The sequence below is a fragment of the Oncorhynchus tshawytscha genome, linkage group LG07 (assembly GCF_018296145.1).
Source record: "Oncorhynchus tshawytscha isolate Ot180627B linkage group LG07, Otsh_v2.0, whole genome shotgun sequence".
In the NCBI taxonomy this organism is placed as follows: Eukaryota; Metazoa; Chordata; class Actinopteri; order Salmoniformes; family Salmonidae; genus Oncorhynchus; species Oncorhynchus tshawytscha.
Window position 1 is genome coordinate 62,567,042 of NC_056435.1, and position 16,723 is coordinate 62,583,764.

Consider the following 16,723-nt stretch of genomic DNA (forward strand, 5'->3'; position numbering starts at 1 on the left):
GAGAAGGGACTTGGTCAGGGAGGTGAACAAGAACCCGATGGTCACTCTGATAGAGCTCCAGAGTTCCTCTGTCGGGATGGGAGAACCTTCCAGGACAACCATCTCTGCAGAACTCCACTAATCAGGCCTTTATGATAGAGTGGCAAGGCGGAAGCCACTCTTCAGTAAAAGGGCCGCTTGTAGTTTGCTGAAAGGCACCTAAAGGAATCACAGACCATGACCATATGGTCTGATGAAACCCAGAATGAACTCTTTGGCCTGAATGCCCAGCGTCACATCTGGAGGAAACCAGGCACCATAACTACAATAAAGCACGGTGGTGGAACATTCTGCTGCGGGGATGTGTTTCAGTGACGGACTGGGAGACTAGTCAAGATCGAGGGAAAGATGAACGGAGCAAAGTACAAAGAGATCCTTGAGATCCCCAGAGAGCTCAGCACCTCAGACTGGGGCAAAGGTTCACCTTCCAACATTTTATTTTTTATTTCACCTTTATTTAACAAGGTAGGCTGGTTGAGAACAAGTTCTCATTTGCAACTGCGACCTGGCCAAGATAAAGCATAGCAGTGTGAACAGACAACAACACAGAGTTACACATGGAGTAAACAATAAACAAGTCAATAACATAGTAGGGGGGGAAAAAACAACATGACAATGACCCTAAGCACACAGCCAAGACAACGCAGGAGTGGTTGCGGGACAAGTCTCTGAATGTCCTTGAGCGGCCCAGCCAGAGCCCGGACATGAACCCAATCTAACATCTCTGGAGAGACCTGAAAATAGCTGTGCAGCAACGCTCCCCATCCAACCTGACAGAGCTTGACAGGATCTGCAGAGAAGATTGGGAGAAACTCCACAGATACAGGTGTGCCAAGCTTGTAGCGTCATACCCAAGAATGCTCTAGGCCAAAGGTGCTTCAACTAAGTACTGAGTAAAGGGTCTGAATTCTTATGTAAACGTGATATCAGTTTTTTATAAATTAGCAAACATTTCTAAAAACTGTTTTTGCTTCGTCATTAAATCAAAATCAAATCAAATCAAATTTTATTTGTCACATACACATGGTTAGCAGATGTTAATGCGAGTGTAGCGAAATGCTTGTGCTTCTAGTTCCGACAATGCAGTAATAACCAACAAGTAATCTAACTAACAATTCCAAAACTACTGTCTTATACACAGTGTAAGGGGATAAAGAATATGTACATAAGGATATATGAATGAGTGATGGTACAGAGCAGCATAGGCAAGATACAGTAGCTGATATCGAGTACAGTATATACATATGAGATGAGTATGTAAACAAAGTGGCATAGTTAAAGTGGCTAGTGATACATGTATTACATAAGGATGCAGTCGATGATATAGAGTACAGTATATACGTATGCATATGAGATGAATAATGTAGGGTATGTAAACATTATATAAGGTAGCATTGTTTAAAGTGGCTAGTGATATATTTACATCATTTCCCATCAATTCCCATTATTAAAGTGGCTGGAGTTGAGTCAGTGTCAGTGTCAGTGTGTTGGCAGCAGCCACTCAATGTTAGTGGTGGCTGTTTAACAGTCTGATGGCCTTGAGATAGAAGCTGTTTTTAAGTCTCTCGGTCCCAGCTTTGATCCACCTGTACTGACCTCGCCTTCTGGATGATAGCGGGGTGAACAGGCAGTGGCTTGGGTGGTTGATGTCCTTGATGATCTTTATGGCCTTCCTGTAACATCGGGTGGTGTAGGTGTCCTGGAGGGCAGGTAGTTTGCCCCCGGTCATGCGTTGTGCAGACCTCACTACCCTCTGGAGAGCCTTACGGTTGAGGGCGGAGCAGTTGCCGTACCAGGCGGTGATACAGCCCGCCAGGATGCTCTCGATTGTGCATCTGTAGAAGTTTGTGAGTGCTTTTGTTGACAAGCCGAATTTCTTCAGCCTCCTGAGGTTGAAGAGGCGCTGCTGCGCCTTCTTCACGATGCTGTCTGTGTGAGTGGACCAATTCAGTTTGTCTGTGATGTGTATGCCGAGGAACTTAAAACTTGCTACCCTCTCCACTACTGTTCCATCGATATGGATAGGGGGGTGTTCCCTCTGCTGTTTCCTGAAGTCCACAATCATCTCCTTAGTTTTGTTGACATTGAGTGTGAGGTTATTTTCCTGACACCACACTCCAAGGGCCCTCACCTCCTCCCTGTAGGCCGTCTCGTCGTTGTTGGTAATCAAGCCTACCACTGTTGTGTCGTCCGCAAACTTGATGATTGAGTTGGAGGCGTGCGTGGCCACGCAGTCGTGGGTGAACAGGGAGTACAGGAGAGGGCTCAGAACGCACCCTTGTGGGGCCCCAGTGTTGAGGATCAGCGGGGAGGAGATGTTGTTGCCTACCCTCACCACCTGGGGGCGGCCCGTCAGGAAGTCGGCTTTGTACCCAGTTGCACAGGGCGGGGTCGAGACCCAGGGTCTCGAGCTTGATGACGAGCTTGGAGGGTACTATGATGTTGAATGCCGAGCTGTAGTCGATGAACAGCATTCTCACATAGGTATTCCTCTTGTCCAGATGGGTTAGGGCAGTGTGCAGTGTGGTTGAGATTGCATCGTCTGTGGACCTATTTGGGCGGTAAGCAAATTGGAGTGGGTCTAGGGTGTCAGGTAGGGTGGAGGTGATATGGTCCTTGACTAGTCTCTCAAAGCACTTCATGATGACGGAAGTGAGTGCTACGGGGCGGTAGTCGTTTAGCTCAGTTACCTTAGCTTTCTTGGGAACAGGAACAATGGTGGCCCTCTTGAAGCATGTGGGAACAGCAGACTGGTATAGGGATTGATTGAATATGTCCGTAAACACACCGGCCAGCTGGTCTGCGCATGCTCCGAGGGCGCGGCTGGGGATGCCGTCTGGGCCTGCAGCCTTGCGAGGGTTAACACGTTTACATGTCTTACTCACCTCGGCTGCAGTGAAGGAGAGACCGCATGTTTTCATTGCAGGCCGTGTCAGTGGCACTGTATTGTCCTCAAAGCGGGCAAAAAAGTTATTTAGTCTGCCTGGGAGCAAGACATCCTGGTCCGTGACTGGGCTGGATTTCTTCCTGTAGTCCGTGGGGTGTTGTGTGTAGATTGATGAGGGGGAAAACAATTGAATACATTTAAGAATAATGCTGTAACGTAACAAAGTGTGAAAAAAGTCAAGAAGTCTGAATACTTTACGAATGCACTGTATATACATTGTTTTTTTGTTTTTCTTTTAGCTACAAAAAGCTTCTGAATAAAGCTCGTGTGTATGAGCTGCAGAGACACGATGTCATTCTGTGCACCTGCACAGCAGCCTCCACCCCTAACCTGATTAAAACAGTCAGTGCACGCCAGATCCTTATTGATGAATGTGCTATGGCAACGGAACCTCAGGCCCTCATCCCATTGGTCAGCAACAAACCAGAAAAGGTAAGTTAATATAAGGTAATATAATTCAGCAATAAGGCCCGAGGAGGTGTGGTATATGGCCGTATAGCACAAACCTCCGAGGTACCTTGTTGCTATTATAAACTGGTTACCAACGTAATTAGAACAGTAAAAATCTATGCTTTGTCTTACCCGTGGTATACAGCTTTCAGCCAATCAGCATTCATGTCTCGAACCACCCAGTTTATGAGAGACAATATACACTACATGACCAAAATAATGTGGACACCTGCTTGTCAAACATCTCATTCCAAAATCATGGGCATTAATAAGTTGGTCCACCCTTTGCTGCTATAAAAGCCTTCAGTCTGGAACTGAGGGGCCTAGCCCAAACCATGAACAACAACCCCAGACCATTATTCCTCCTCCACCAAACTTTACAGTTGGCACTATGCATTGGGGCAGACAGTTCTCCAGGCATCCGCCAAACCCAAATTCATGTGTGACTCATCACTCCAGAGAACGTGTTTCCACTGCTCCAGAGTCCAATGGCGGCGAGCTTTACACCACTCCAGCCAATGGTTGGCATTGCGCAACACCCACAATAACATCTGCTAAATATGTGTATGTGACCAATAGAATTTGATTTGATCTTAGGCTTGTGTTCGACTGCTCGGCCATGTAAACATATTTCACAAAGCTCCCGACTAACAGTTATTGTGCTGACATTGCTTCCTGAGGCAGTTTGGAACTCGATAGTGAATGTTGCAACTAAGGTCTGACGACATTTACTCACTTCAGCACTCTATGGTCCCGTTCTGCGAGCTTGTGGCCTACCACTTCGCATCTGAGCCGCTGTTGCTTCTAGACGGTTCCACTTCACAATAAGAGCACTTACAGTTGACCGGGGCAGCTCTAGCATGGTATACATTTTATGAACTGACTTGTTGGAAAGGTGGCATCCTGTGACGTTGCCACGTTGAAAGTCACTTAGCTCTTCAGTAAGGCTATTCTACTGCCAATGTTTGTCTATGGAGATTGCATGGCGATGTGCTCGATTTTATACACCGGTAAGCAACAGGTGCGGCTGAAATAGCCTAATCCACTCATTTGAAGGGGTGTCCACATACTCTTGTGTATATATAGTGTACCAACGGTATGACACAAAACTACTTGTTTACTGTTCTAATATCATTGGTAACCTGTTTATAATAGCAATAAGACACCTCTGTTTTTTTTTTATATGGCCAATTGCTTAAATATATACCATAAATATTCAGTTACCTTTTCTTATAGAATGGTGTGTACATGTTTAAAATAAAGGTAAAACATTTATAGGCCTATGTTTGTGATGCTGCTTGTTCATTATGTAGTAGAATGACTTTGTCTTCCATTGGTGTTCAATCCAGCAGCAACTGTTTAGGCCTGGGCCATACAATGTTCATCCCAGTGGGGCTCCTCAGTAAGATTTTCATTTGTGTAAAAATGTTCGGTAAAAAAAAAAAAAAAATTTTGGGGCATGTTGTCTAACCCTTGATTTTGGACATGGAAACAGTGCATTGTTATAGAATCACACTGCTAACCTTATGCCTAACCTTAAATAAAGACCAAAAAGCACATTTTGACTGTGGCTATAGATTCTAGTGTAAACCCAACTGGAGGGTTGCTGGCATCAATTTCTCAGGTGCTACCTACTCCCTATGTTCCCTTGAGCAAGGAATTTAACCCCCTTATCTGCTCACTGGGCACTGCACTGCAGCTGCTCTCTGCTCCAGCTTCTCAAACCTAATGTGTGTGTGTGTGTGTGTAAACTGAGTGGACAAAACATTAAGAATACCTGCTCTTTCCATGACAAAGACTGACCAGGTGAGTCCAGGTGAAAGCCATGATCCCTTATTGATGTCACCTGTTAAATCCACTTAGATGTAGATGAAGTGGAGGAGACGGGTTAAAGAAGGATTTTTAAGCCTCGAGACAATTGAGACATGGATGGTGTATGTGTGCCATTCAGAGGGTGACTGGGCAAGACTAAATATTTAAGTGCCTTTGAACGGGTATGGTAGTAGGTGCCAGTCGCAAAGGTTTGAGTCAAGAACTGCAACACTGTTTTTTTTTTTTTTTTTAGCTTAACAGTTTTCTGTGTGTATCAAGAATGGTTCATCACCTAAAGGACATCTAGACAATTTGACACAACTGTGGGAAGCACTGGAGTAAACATGGGCCAGCATCTCTGTGGAACACTTTTGACACCTTGTAGAGTCCATGCCCTGACAAATTGAGGCTGTTCTAAGGGCAAAGGTGGGGTGCAACTCAATATTAGGAAGGTGTTCTTAATATTTTGTACTCTCAGTGTATATGTATATCAGATCGGTTGGAAAAAAGGCAGAAGACAAAATTCCATCTCATATGGACTAATAAAGTAGATCTTATTTTAAACTAAGCTTTAACAGCAACCCTGTTTTATCAACTGCATGCCAAGGCCAATGTAAAGTCATCGTTTTTGCAAGACACGAGGATTGATGGCGACATAACCTCTTTCCACTTCCAAGATTGTGTTGCTTGGTGACCACAAACAACTACGTCCCATCATCAAGAATGAACTTGTGAGGAAGTTGGGGATGTCAAAGTCTCTGTTTGAGCGCTACTTTGAACGCCGGTCCCAGACAGTGATGCTGGATACCCAGTACAGAATGGTAATATCGTCTTCATAGTTATTAATGACATTCTTTTACTTTTAGATTTGTGTATTGTGGTGAATTGTTAGATACTACTGCACTGTTGGAGCTTGGAACACAAGCATTTCGCTACACCCGCAATAACATCTGCTAAATTTGTGTATGTGACCAATGAAATGTGATTTGATTTAAGAGGGGGGTCATATTTAGTCTTTCATGAATTCATTCAAAATGGTACTCTTAATTCACATCATAAAATCTCATGATTGTTGATCAAGGGTAAAATGCTACAGTGCCTTTGACTATACAGATACGGATAGAGATGGATTGATATCCAATGAGAAAATACAAATACTTCTATCTTTTTGTAGCATGAAGATATATGCAAGTTCCCATCAGAGGAGTATTATGAAGGCAAACTGAAGACTGACGTGGATCGCCCAAATAGTGTCCTTCAGGTTGACGGCAAGCAGACGCACATTGTTTTCGGCAACGTCAGTGGAGAAGAGGTCAGCCTGGTTGTGAGCACAGAAAAAGGAAATGAAAACTCCAAAGCAAATATGGAGGAGAGAGACATAGTGGTAAGGAACCTCTTGGTTTTCTCAACTCCAACACTCAAATCTTGCCATGCCACTGGTACACCGAGATTCCAAAATGAACTTTTTGTTTATACAGGTTCGGCTCGCCGAGCAGCTGGTGACAGAATCCAAAGTAAAACAACAGAGTATGGCGATCCTATCTCCCTACAATGCCCAGGTGGCCGAAATTAAGAAAAAACTGAGAAAAATGAAACTGGACGAAATCACGGTCACCACCATCACAAAAAGTCAAGGTGATCGTTTTACTTTCTTGCTTTACCTTCAGTTCCATCTTGATTGTGATTCTATGGTTGTCCCCCGCTGTCCTTTTGAACTTTGAACTGGTGAGGTTAGCCCTAGGTATAACCAACGCTGCTTCGTCTCCCATGCAGGAAGTGAATGGCGCTATGTCATCCTGTCCACTGTGCGCTCCTTACCCAGCAAGGAAATCGAGACAGAGCCGGACTGGGCCTGGCTGTCCAAACATGTGGGCTTTGTTCGTGACCCCAACCAGATAAACGTGGGCATTACCAGGGCCAAAGAGGGACTGTGCATTATCGGTGAGAGAGATGTTTCCTCAAGGGATACATTTTAAAGATCACTGGAACGAGTATGATCTAAACCAATGTTTCCCAACCCTGGTCCTCCAGTACCCCCAACAGAACACCTTTTCATTGTAGCCCTGGACAAACACACCTCATTCAACTAATTGAGGGCTTGATGATTAGTTGACAAGTTGAATCAGGTGTGCTTACAATAAAGATGAGTACTATTGGGGGGTACTGGAGGACCAGGGTTGGTAAACACTGACATTACAGTGTCATTGTACTCATTTATTTTCTTCCCTTCTCAAAGGTAACCAGGAGTTGTTGAGCCGCAGTGGCGCTTGGAGACAACTCCTCAAACATTATACGGCAAGGAACTTTGTCACAGAAGCTAAAAAGGTCTCTGTGCGCAAAGTAGCAAAATAGCCTGTAAGCACTGTCTACATTGAGCGACGTCTCGGCACCGGTTCGGTGCACAATGAACAGTAAAAATCACTTTTTCAGGATACATTTATGAAGTTGCTTCAGTTTCAATGTTGAGTCAAATGAGTTAAATACTGCACTCACTGTCATTTTTAATGTGACCTTTCAATGTCATTCAATGGTCTCCTTTTTTAATTACTACCTATGCTCTTAATGTCTGGTTTTGGTGTTTAAACTGTGAGATGTTATTCTGCAATTATTTACATTGAAGTTCAAATTATATTTTTTGAGAAATGTTTTATATTTTTGTTGAATCAAATACTGTGATCTTTAAAATCAACTGTACTCGATAGTGTACATTTTTAAATCAACTGTACATTCGTATGGCTGTATTCTCTTTTACTATTTGTATTTTACAATTTAATTTCAACTGTGTTCTTCTACACTGTTTTTTACTGCAGACCTTTTTGGTCAAATTTTTCAAGGTATCACATTCCATTTATAAATTATCGTATTTTCCCAAATGAAGCTTAAATCTGGGACTATAAAATAGGTTTCATAGTAAAAGAACTATGCATTAGTTAATCCTAGTCTGACTGCTGTAGGTGTATTCCAATGTGTAGACTAGATATAGATTATATTAGACGTAGTATGGTAAAGATTGGATTCTTTTTGATCTAAATCATTTAATAAAATAATAGCTGATCATAAAAATGGCTTTGTTCTTTTTGTGATAAAGCAGTTTTTTTTCTGTTCACAGGACTTTACCTGAATATTGTTTGCCATGTCTAAAACTAACCTTATATACATTTATTATATCCATATCAAAGAATCACTGACTGACAGACTAATCACACTTCCTCTCAGGAATTCTGTCTTATTTACATTGGTTTCATCCCTCACACAAGCCTTTAAATGCTGTGACACCCTGTAGAGATTGGGCCTGGGTGTGTTTAGGTTACTGTAAACTTGGTATTGTTTTGATTGGTTAATGGTGGTTGGTTTTGGGTAGGAAGGGTACACATTCAGATGTTATAAATGGAATTAAATTGCCTTTGTTCTCTCTTATCCTCTATCCAGTCCATGGAGGAAGGTTGTATGATCTATTCTCATTTCCTAGGCTTTTAGGCCTCTGGCCTTTTAAAAATGTCTTTGTTCATGCTTTGTCTTCTCAGTTAACCTTAGGATCTATATGCCTAGAAGTATGCTTTGTAATTTTAATTAAATATCTGTCTTTAATATAGACAATTATCAGACCAATTCTTGCTAGTCAACATCAACTCATTGCCGAATGCTTGCATGTATATTTTAATGATCTTTATGTAGTCAGATAAACATTTTAGTAGGCTAATTGCTTCGTCTTATTACGAGTCATTTATAAAATCATATGTGATAAATAATATTGCCCACTGCTCAGGTTTTTCATTTCAACTCTTTCCTGTCCTAGTTTCATTTCTCTGGAAGTCATTTGGTCAGATCATCTGATTTTACAGCTACACAATTGACATGGCATTTCCTGTCAAAACACATTCTATCCCCTCTGACATACAGTCAGGTTCAGAATTATTGGCACCATTGATAAAGATGATCATAAAATACTATTTATTTCAAACAATACAAATACTGAGCTATTTATTGTATGCAAGAAAAAATTGGGAAATTATATTATTTTAAACTAATACAATTACTCAGAAAAAGATATTTTGTTTAATAAGTAATAAAACCAAATCTCAAAAGGATAGGTGTCAAAATGATTGGCACCCCTGATTTCAATACTTGTCTAGCACCCTCCCCTTGTGAGGATAACGACACTGAGCCTTCTCTTTTTTAAATCCTTTTTCTCCCCAATTGGTATACAGTCTTGTCCCATCGCTGCAACTCCCGTACGGAGTCGGAAGAGGAGAAGGTCCACAGCCGTGTGTCCTCCAAAACACAACCCCGCCAAGCTGCACTGCTTCTACAATGCTCGCTTAACCCCGAAGCCAGCCACACCAATGTGTCGGAGGAAACACCATACACCTGGCAACCGTGTCAGCGTGCATTGCGCCCGGCCCGCCACAGGAGTCGCTAGGGCGCTATGGGACAATGACAACCCGGCCGGCCAAAACCTCCCCTAACTCGGACGACGCTGGGCCAATTGTGCGCCGCCTCATGGGTCTCCCAGTCGGGACGACTGCGACACAGCCTGGGAACAAACCAGGGTCTGTAGTGACGCAGCTAGAACTGCGATGCAGTGCCTGAGACCGCTGCACCATTCGGGAGGCCCACTGAGCCTTTTTCTAAAATCTTTTACGAGGTTGGAGAACACATTGGGAGAGTTCTTAGACCATTCCCCCATACAGAATCTTTCCAGATCCTTGATATCCTTAGTCTGTACTTATGGACTGCCTTCTTCAATTCAAACCCCAGGTTTTCAATTGGATTCAAGTTCGGAGACTGAGATGACAATTCATAATGTTGATTTTGGGATTATTACCTTGCTGGAAGATCCCCTCCCCGCCTTAGTTTCTGTAACAAGTTGAGGGCTGAGGCTGGAGAAATGTAATTACTATTACATTCATAGATAGAGCTATGGATGGACTGACCATCCATGATATCAACATTGAAGTTCTAACCATGTTCTGAGGCTGTACAGTGTTTGTTTACCTTCACTTTGGTTTACAACGTTGGAGTACATCAAGTTTATAATTTGGGATCTGATGGGGTATAATAGTTAAACTAAGCTCATGAAGGCATTTATAAGTTATATTCTTCAATAATTAATAGGTACATATTCATTTATAAGTCAAAATGTAGCAATGTATGTAGCAATTACTGAGTGATCCTTTAAGTAAATATTACTATTTAACCTATATGAAGGTGAATGAAGGTATACTGCAAATACATCTGAAATACCTGCGTTTTGATTCAGTCCAACCTGCATCAAAGTATAAACCCAGTAAAATAACATACTGGCTCGCAGGGCAAAACATATAACACAAAAAAAGTTTGTGAGAGTCTCACATTTCCATAGAGGTGTCATAATATATAGTTTGTAGGCCAAACCATTCAGACGCTAAAGACGATTTTCAGAATGTCTCTTGGTCTGACAAACACTGCTCTAGCTGTCACCTTTCATCGCAGATGATGTGGTGGATTGAGACGCATCCAATGCACAAAACATATCTCTGGCTTGAACTGACAGATTTAAGGATTTTATTTTATTATGATAATTAGATTATCACGGGGGGTGAGGACATCGACTCTAGGGGGTTAAAAGGAATTACATTTTTCAGAGGATACATTGAATACAAAGACAGGTTAAATTGGAGCGATTTCTTATATTTTATGGTTTTATTATTGTGCCAGTTTTGCATGTAAGCATAATATGACTGGTGTGTGAATCCCTTCCTGATAAATAAAACCAGACTTCCTTGCAAAGCCATCCTCCAGCTGTGGTGAACACTGCAGTGTCTCAACAGTTCATCCAGGAAACCCATCGTCAGAATGGAGAATGGAGCTGAACACAGGCAAAATCCTAGAGGAAAACCTGTTTGTCTGCTTTCCACCAGACACAGGGAGATGAATTCACCTTTCAGCAGGACAATAACCTAAAACACGAGGGCCAAATCTACACTGGAGTTGCTTGCCAAGAAGACTGTCAACGTGCCGGGGAGGCTAAATTATAGTTTTGACTTAAACCTGCTTGAAAATCTATGGCACGGCCTGAAAATGGTTTTCTAGCCACGATAAACAACCAATTTGACAGCTGTAATCGCTGCCAAATGTGATTAACATTTTTGACTTGGGCGTGAATACTTATGCACATTAAGAGATATTTCTATTTCATTTTCAATAAATTTGCCAACATTTCTAAAAACATGTTTTCACTTCGTCATCACGGTGATCCGTCATTGTAAATAAGAATTTGTTCTTAACTGACTTGCTTAGTTAAATTTATAAGATATGGATGAGAAAAAAAACATTTAATCCATGTTGAACAAAATGTGGTATAAGTCAAGGGGTATGAATATTTTCTGAAGGCACTAAGTCAAATAGATAGATCCAGGGAACTTGTGAAGTGGAAGCAATATGTTTGAATAAAGCGATGGGAGACCACCACTACCTCAGTCCAATATTTAGAAATGCAAGCATTTGTATAAGTAAGGTCTATAATAAGAGATTGGTGGTCAAATGTATTCAAACAAGTTTACACCCTGGAACAACGGATATCGCAGTAACACTGCATAACTTGCCGTGATGGAATACATTTTCTTATTTAATGTAATAAATAACCAGATAGCATAATAAACATGTTGAACTTGAACAGAACGTAATAACTTTTTCTCGATAACGTAATAACTTAAGATTTTCCAGTGGGTATTACATGCAGGTGAGTAAGAACATTCTGATGAAAAATCAACTAACTTCAACTGATAAAGTATTACCATTACCCTGGTGACTAGGCTTTGAATCCCATCATGTCGGTTTTCCCCTCTTCATGTGTATCCCACTCTACCTTCCTAGTGGTCTGTCTCAGAAAGAATATAATAAAGGAACCGGAATTTCCGATCTCCATAAAAATAAAAACTGCTGACATTCTATACATGATTCATCACACCAACGGAAATCTAAGAACCAAAGGTCAAGTCAAACTACAGTTAACTGTTCTGAAATGTTTATTACAATCTTTTTCATACTGTAATTAAAATACGTTTTCAGCCTGATCATCGGCATTACTTTACATATGTTACCAGGTTAGACTGACCGAGTAAAAAGAGAGGGCGAGTCGCAAATGGCATCCTATTCCCTATACAGTGCACTACTATTGACCAGAGCACTATGGGGTGCCATTTGGTACTCAACCATACACAAACACCACACACAGCATTGCAAACTCGAAAACTAGTATTTCCCGTCTAGGAATATATCGTTGACCCTCTGTTACAATGTACAATTCCATTACATGTAGTGTCTTTGCATAATATGAATCATAAAGTTGTCATGTTTCATCCTCTTGACCGTTAAATGAGACTACTAAGCCTAATTGGGTTGAGAGTAATATAATCCATATAAAATCTGATTCTTTATGATCTAAAAGGCTAAACTGATCTTAGATCAGTACTCCTATTCAGAGATGCTTTATGAATAGAGGTCCTGGAATTATATTACCGAAGGGAGGTACTTAGAGCCAGGGAGAAACTAACGACACGATGACACTATAATAGTTTGATCAGAAAGACACACATTAGCTGAGGCCAAAAGGAAAAAGCCTTCAAAAGCTTTACACCTCAAGGTACATATCCAAATAATACACAATAATCAATTGTTTCCCCTTGACGCTAAGCTGCATCTGAAAACTAAATGAGTTCAGAGCACCCGAATAAGAGGACATGGAGCCGGGGCTTGGGTAGAGTTCATCACGGTTTCTGGAAGTCACATTGTAGTAAAAAGGACACCTGGGTCGTTCGTATTCATTAAGGTTGCATTTCAATCAAACGGTTCATATTAGACAGTAAGTCCATATAGTCCCTCCCTGTTTCAGTCTGTTTTCTACCATTTGGTGCCAAATGAATACCTCCTGGTTGTGGGAACTCTGGAGTTGGGAAGGTCATGGCTTGTTCTATGTGATGTCCTTCTGTCTCGGTGTCCGGTGAATGTTTCTGATGACGCACTTCACCATCCACTCAATGCCTTCGTTAACCCCCTGCCTAAGAGAGAATTAATGCCTTCATTAACCCCGTCTGAGAAATAATTCATTATCAGCAAAGAGTACAGCTGTTCTTTGAGCAATGATGATATACAGTTAATTTGTGCACAGAGACAGAGACAGAAACCGATTACATGTAATCTGATTATTTTTTTTAACGAATTATTCAGTTACGTTACCAGCTAAAATATTGTAATCAGATTACAGATATGAAAAACTAGATGACTTCTTGGAGTACTTTTAAACTCTGAAAGGATGTTTGTGGGGATGCTTTCTGTCTTCAGGGGAAAGTAATCTAGAAATAACTCAAAGTAATACAATGATGATACAGAGTTTGGGTTATCCAAAATTACATTACTGATTACAATTTTGGACAGGTAACTTGTAACGGATACATTCAGAAAGTAACTTAACCACTCCTATGACCGGACACACACACACCAAATGGAGTTCTCAAATCAGACCCAATATACAACAGAGTAATGCAGACTCTGTTCTTACCCTGTTAGTGCTGTGCAAGGCTGCACCAGGCAATCTCTTTTCCCAATCTTTGGAGCACAGTCGCTAAAAGCAGTTTTGATGTCTGGCACAGACATGCAGTTCTAGGGGAGAAACAAAAACATAAGCCTAAATGAATACAATCCTAGAGGATCTTCTAAGAGAGAATTCACCCATCTGTACCCTTATCACATGGATTTAGATTAAGATTACTTTATTGGTCAAAGACACACACAGTCCAGCTGAAATATGACTTCCACTTCTAATCCAAACCCTCTGAAAGACAAGCATACATACACATATAGGTTTTTGGAGAGGTGCAGGGGGCTGCCATACTGGGCGCCCGGGGAGCTGTTGTAGTGGGGGGTTAAGTGCCATGCTCTAGGGTACAACAGCAGGCAAATGGCATCTAGGATTTGAAACCATTAACCCTCTGGTTGCCGGCTCACTTCCCCACAGATTTTTCCTGTCAGACCCGGGTTTCAAACTGTTAACTCTCCTGTTGCTGGCTTGCGTCTAACTGACAGGCTGAATTTCAAAGAGTTTAAAAAATGATGCATTATGCTGAGCTTGGCAACATATAGTATGTTAAACACTGTTTTTGTCATCTACCAAGGTGTGCATGAGGGATGGGATCATAGGGGCAAAACGATTTCTTTAACAGGCCTCGTCATATTTTGTTTATACAAGACGTGGTCAGTTTAGACAGGGCTACTCGTGATTTCAAAACAAACAGACAGGACCGTAATACCTCCACATCCTGCTTGTTGGCGAGCACCAGGAGAGGCACACCTTCCAAAACCTCACTGCTGATCATTTTCTCTGGAAAAAGAAAACAGAACTGTCAGTCCAAGCTAAGGTTAAATTCTCTACCCTTCTCTTATGAGTGGATCTGCTGACAGCCTCTCAACAGTTTCTGCTCTGTACTGAAAGTGCTCTATCTTGAAAAGGTCATTGCATTGGGATTGTATTAACAGTAAACTAATGAACAAAATACTAATAGACAGTTTGAGTGAACTATCCCTTTAAAGTCATTTGATTGGTGTAAGCAGTGCCTAAGGAGTTTCTACCATATTCTCACACCAGTCCATTCCTTTGACAGCAATGATATAGAGTGAACAAGTGTACACTTCAGGAAGTGAATCGGACTGTAGCCCATGACAAAGATAAGTCCATAAGCCTTGTTGACATTCTTCACCAAAGGCCTTGGACAACCTAGTGAGAACCTAGTGAGAACCTAGTGAGAAACTCACCAAAGGCCTCTTTTGATTCTGATAGGCGCTCCTCATCGGTGGAGTCTATCACATAGATCACTCCGTGGGACTCAGCATAGTACTGTGAATTCAAAGTTAACAAAGCCATGTTTCAGCAATCAACCTCAAATCAATGTAATCAGTTGACAGATAATGAGGCATATTACATCATGCTAGATATAATTTATTTTGAGTGTGTGTAATTTGATATTGGTGTTCACTTTGTCCCACAGCGACTGAAGCTCCTCTTGACCACCAAGGTCCCAGAACATTAGACGAGCCTTGCCCACATCAATTGTGCCGACTTGTGAGGAGAGAGTAGCAGAACATATTACAATGGCATGAACTCATGGAAAGCAATGTACTACAATTGAATGCAACACAACAATGTCGGTCTTGTTGGTTGGCTACTTACTGTTAAGCCCGACTGTAGTGGTGATTTTGGACAAATTCATTCCCTTGTAGTTCTTACTGAACTTGGTCTTAGTCTGTTCCAGAAAGGTCTGTGTGTGTAGGAAAGACATGCCTAATCAAACAAGCAGCAGCACTTTCTCCAACAGAGACAAACAATAAACAGTAATATCAACCTGCTCTTCTAACTATAAGACTAACCGTTTTTCCTGCATTGTCCAGTCCTAGGATCAAGATGCAGTATTCGTCCTTCTGGAACACGTATTTGTACAGACCAGATAATAAGGTGTACATCTTAGGATAGTAAACAAACACTAGCTGATGCGCAAGGCGAGCACCAACTCACATCGTGGAAAGATCCAGCTGTGAGGCTAGCCAGAGTTAGCAAGTCGAATTAGCTAACTGTTACCTGACTAGCTGTTTAGCTAGCTAACGTTACCTGTGGTTTGAAGCAAGCAAGTTAGCTAACGTTACTAGTTCGTAATCGATACTAGCTAGCTGACTTGACACCAAACACTAAAGTAAAATATAACTAATGCGCAAAATAAGGCACAAATACTTGGCTAACTATAGTAGCTTGCTAATGCTAACTTTTATAGCTGTATATCTCGTTAATGCCGCTGACGAGTATAAACAGATATTTGCTAGCGGACAATTTCAGCAACTCACAAATCGCAAAAGGAGATCAAGGGCACGCTAGCTATCTCAACAACATGACATCATGCTATATTTACTTTGACAGCGATATCGTATTTTATCTAGTCTTATTTTAGTAAACACGGTGGCCACCTGAATTTATGAAGGCACAAAGCAATGCTTTGTGGGACTTGTTGTCTTGTGGCAAAATAAATAGCAACTGACCACTATTGCCCATAATGCGTGTGGCTTTAGGACGTACGCAGCAAAAAGTTACACGTTTGTAGTTTTTACCACATATATTCCTCTTTTCTTTTTTGGGAAATGCTATTATAAAGTACCACATTATGAGTCATAATACCCATAAAAGTTAGCAGTCAAACAAGAAAATGGTTCCTATCGTTTTTCCACCATTCATTTTTTCCAGTAGCGGATTTTAGAAACACTTAAAATAAGGACTGTTTTGTGTAGGCTTACCCTGGTCAATATGTTCACCTGTATTGACCCCCGAAAAATGAAATGCTAATTAGCTGCTAATGTGGCTCTCATAAAGAACTACCCATTTGTAGTTAACCTTTATTTAACTAGGCAAGTCAGTTAAGAACAAATTATTATTTACGTGGACTGCCTACCCCGGCC

At 41.4% G+C, this 16,723-nt stretch overlaps 2 protein-coding genes across 5 annotated transcripts in view; one reads left to right on the plus strand and one right to left on the minus strand.

The window, feature by feature from the left end:
• The window catches only part of LOC112255010 (helicase with zinc finger domain 2), a 41,554-nt gene extending 33,243 nt beyond the window's left edge, over positions 1-8,311 (plus strand). Inside the window, exons 15-20 of one of the 2 annotated variants that reach the window (XM_024428034.2) lie at positions 3,226-3,418; positions 5,926-6,069; positions 6,423-6,632; positions 6,727-6,883; positions 7,022-7,189; positions 7,485-8,311. In XM_024428034.2, the coding sequence (XP_024283802.2) occupies positions 3,226-3,418; positions 5,926-6,069; positions 6,423-6,632; positions 6,727-6,883; positions 7,022-7,189; positions 7,485-7,600 (988 nt within the window). In that variant the 3' untranslated portion in view covers positions 7,601-8,311. Of the gene's footprint in view, positions 1-3,225; positions 3,419-4,785; positions 4,839-5,925; positions 6,070-6,422; positions 6,633-6,726; positions 6,884-7,021; positions 7,190-7,484 lie in introns of those variants that run through there. The other variant, XR_006083803.1, reaches the window with a different exon arrangement.
• Positions 8,312-12,237: 3,926 nt separating this feature from the next.
• Positions 12,238-16,723, minus strand: LOC112255011 (ADP-ribosylation factor-related protein 1). 3 transcript variants are annotated; one of them, XM_024428038.2, is made up of 8 exons: positions 16,562-16,723; positions 15,650-15,700; positions 15,453-15,540; positions 15,259-15,341; positions 15,038-15,119; positions 14,536-14,606; positions 13,788-13,888; positions 12,238-13,287 (listed from the first exon to the last, which is right to left on the minus strand). In XM_024428038.2, the coding sequence occupies exons 3-8, from the start codon at positions 15,490-15,492 to the stop codon at positions 13,200-13,202; spliced, it is 465 nt and encodes a 154-aa protein (XP_024283806.1). In that variant the 5' UTR covers positions 15,493-15,540; positions 15,650-15,700; positions 16,562-16,723; the 3' UTR covers positions 12,238-13,199. The 3 variants fall into 3 exon arrangements, with proteins under 3 accessions (XP_024283806.1, XP_024283805.1, XP_024283804.1); XM_024428037.2 differs by having other exon boundaries at positions 15,650-15,742; XM_024428036.2 differs by lacking the exon at positions 16,562-16,723 and having other exon boundaries at positions 15,650-16,450.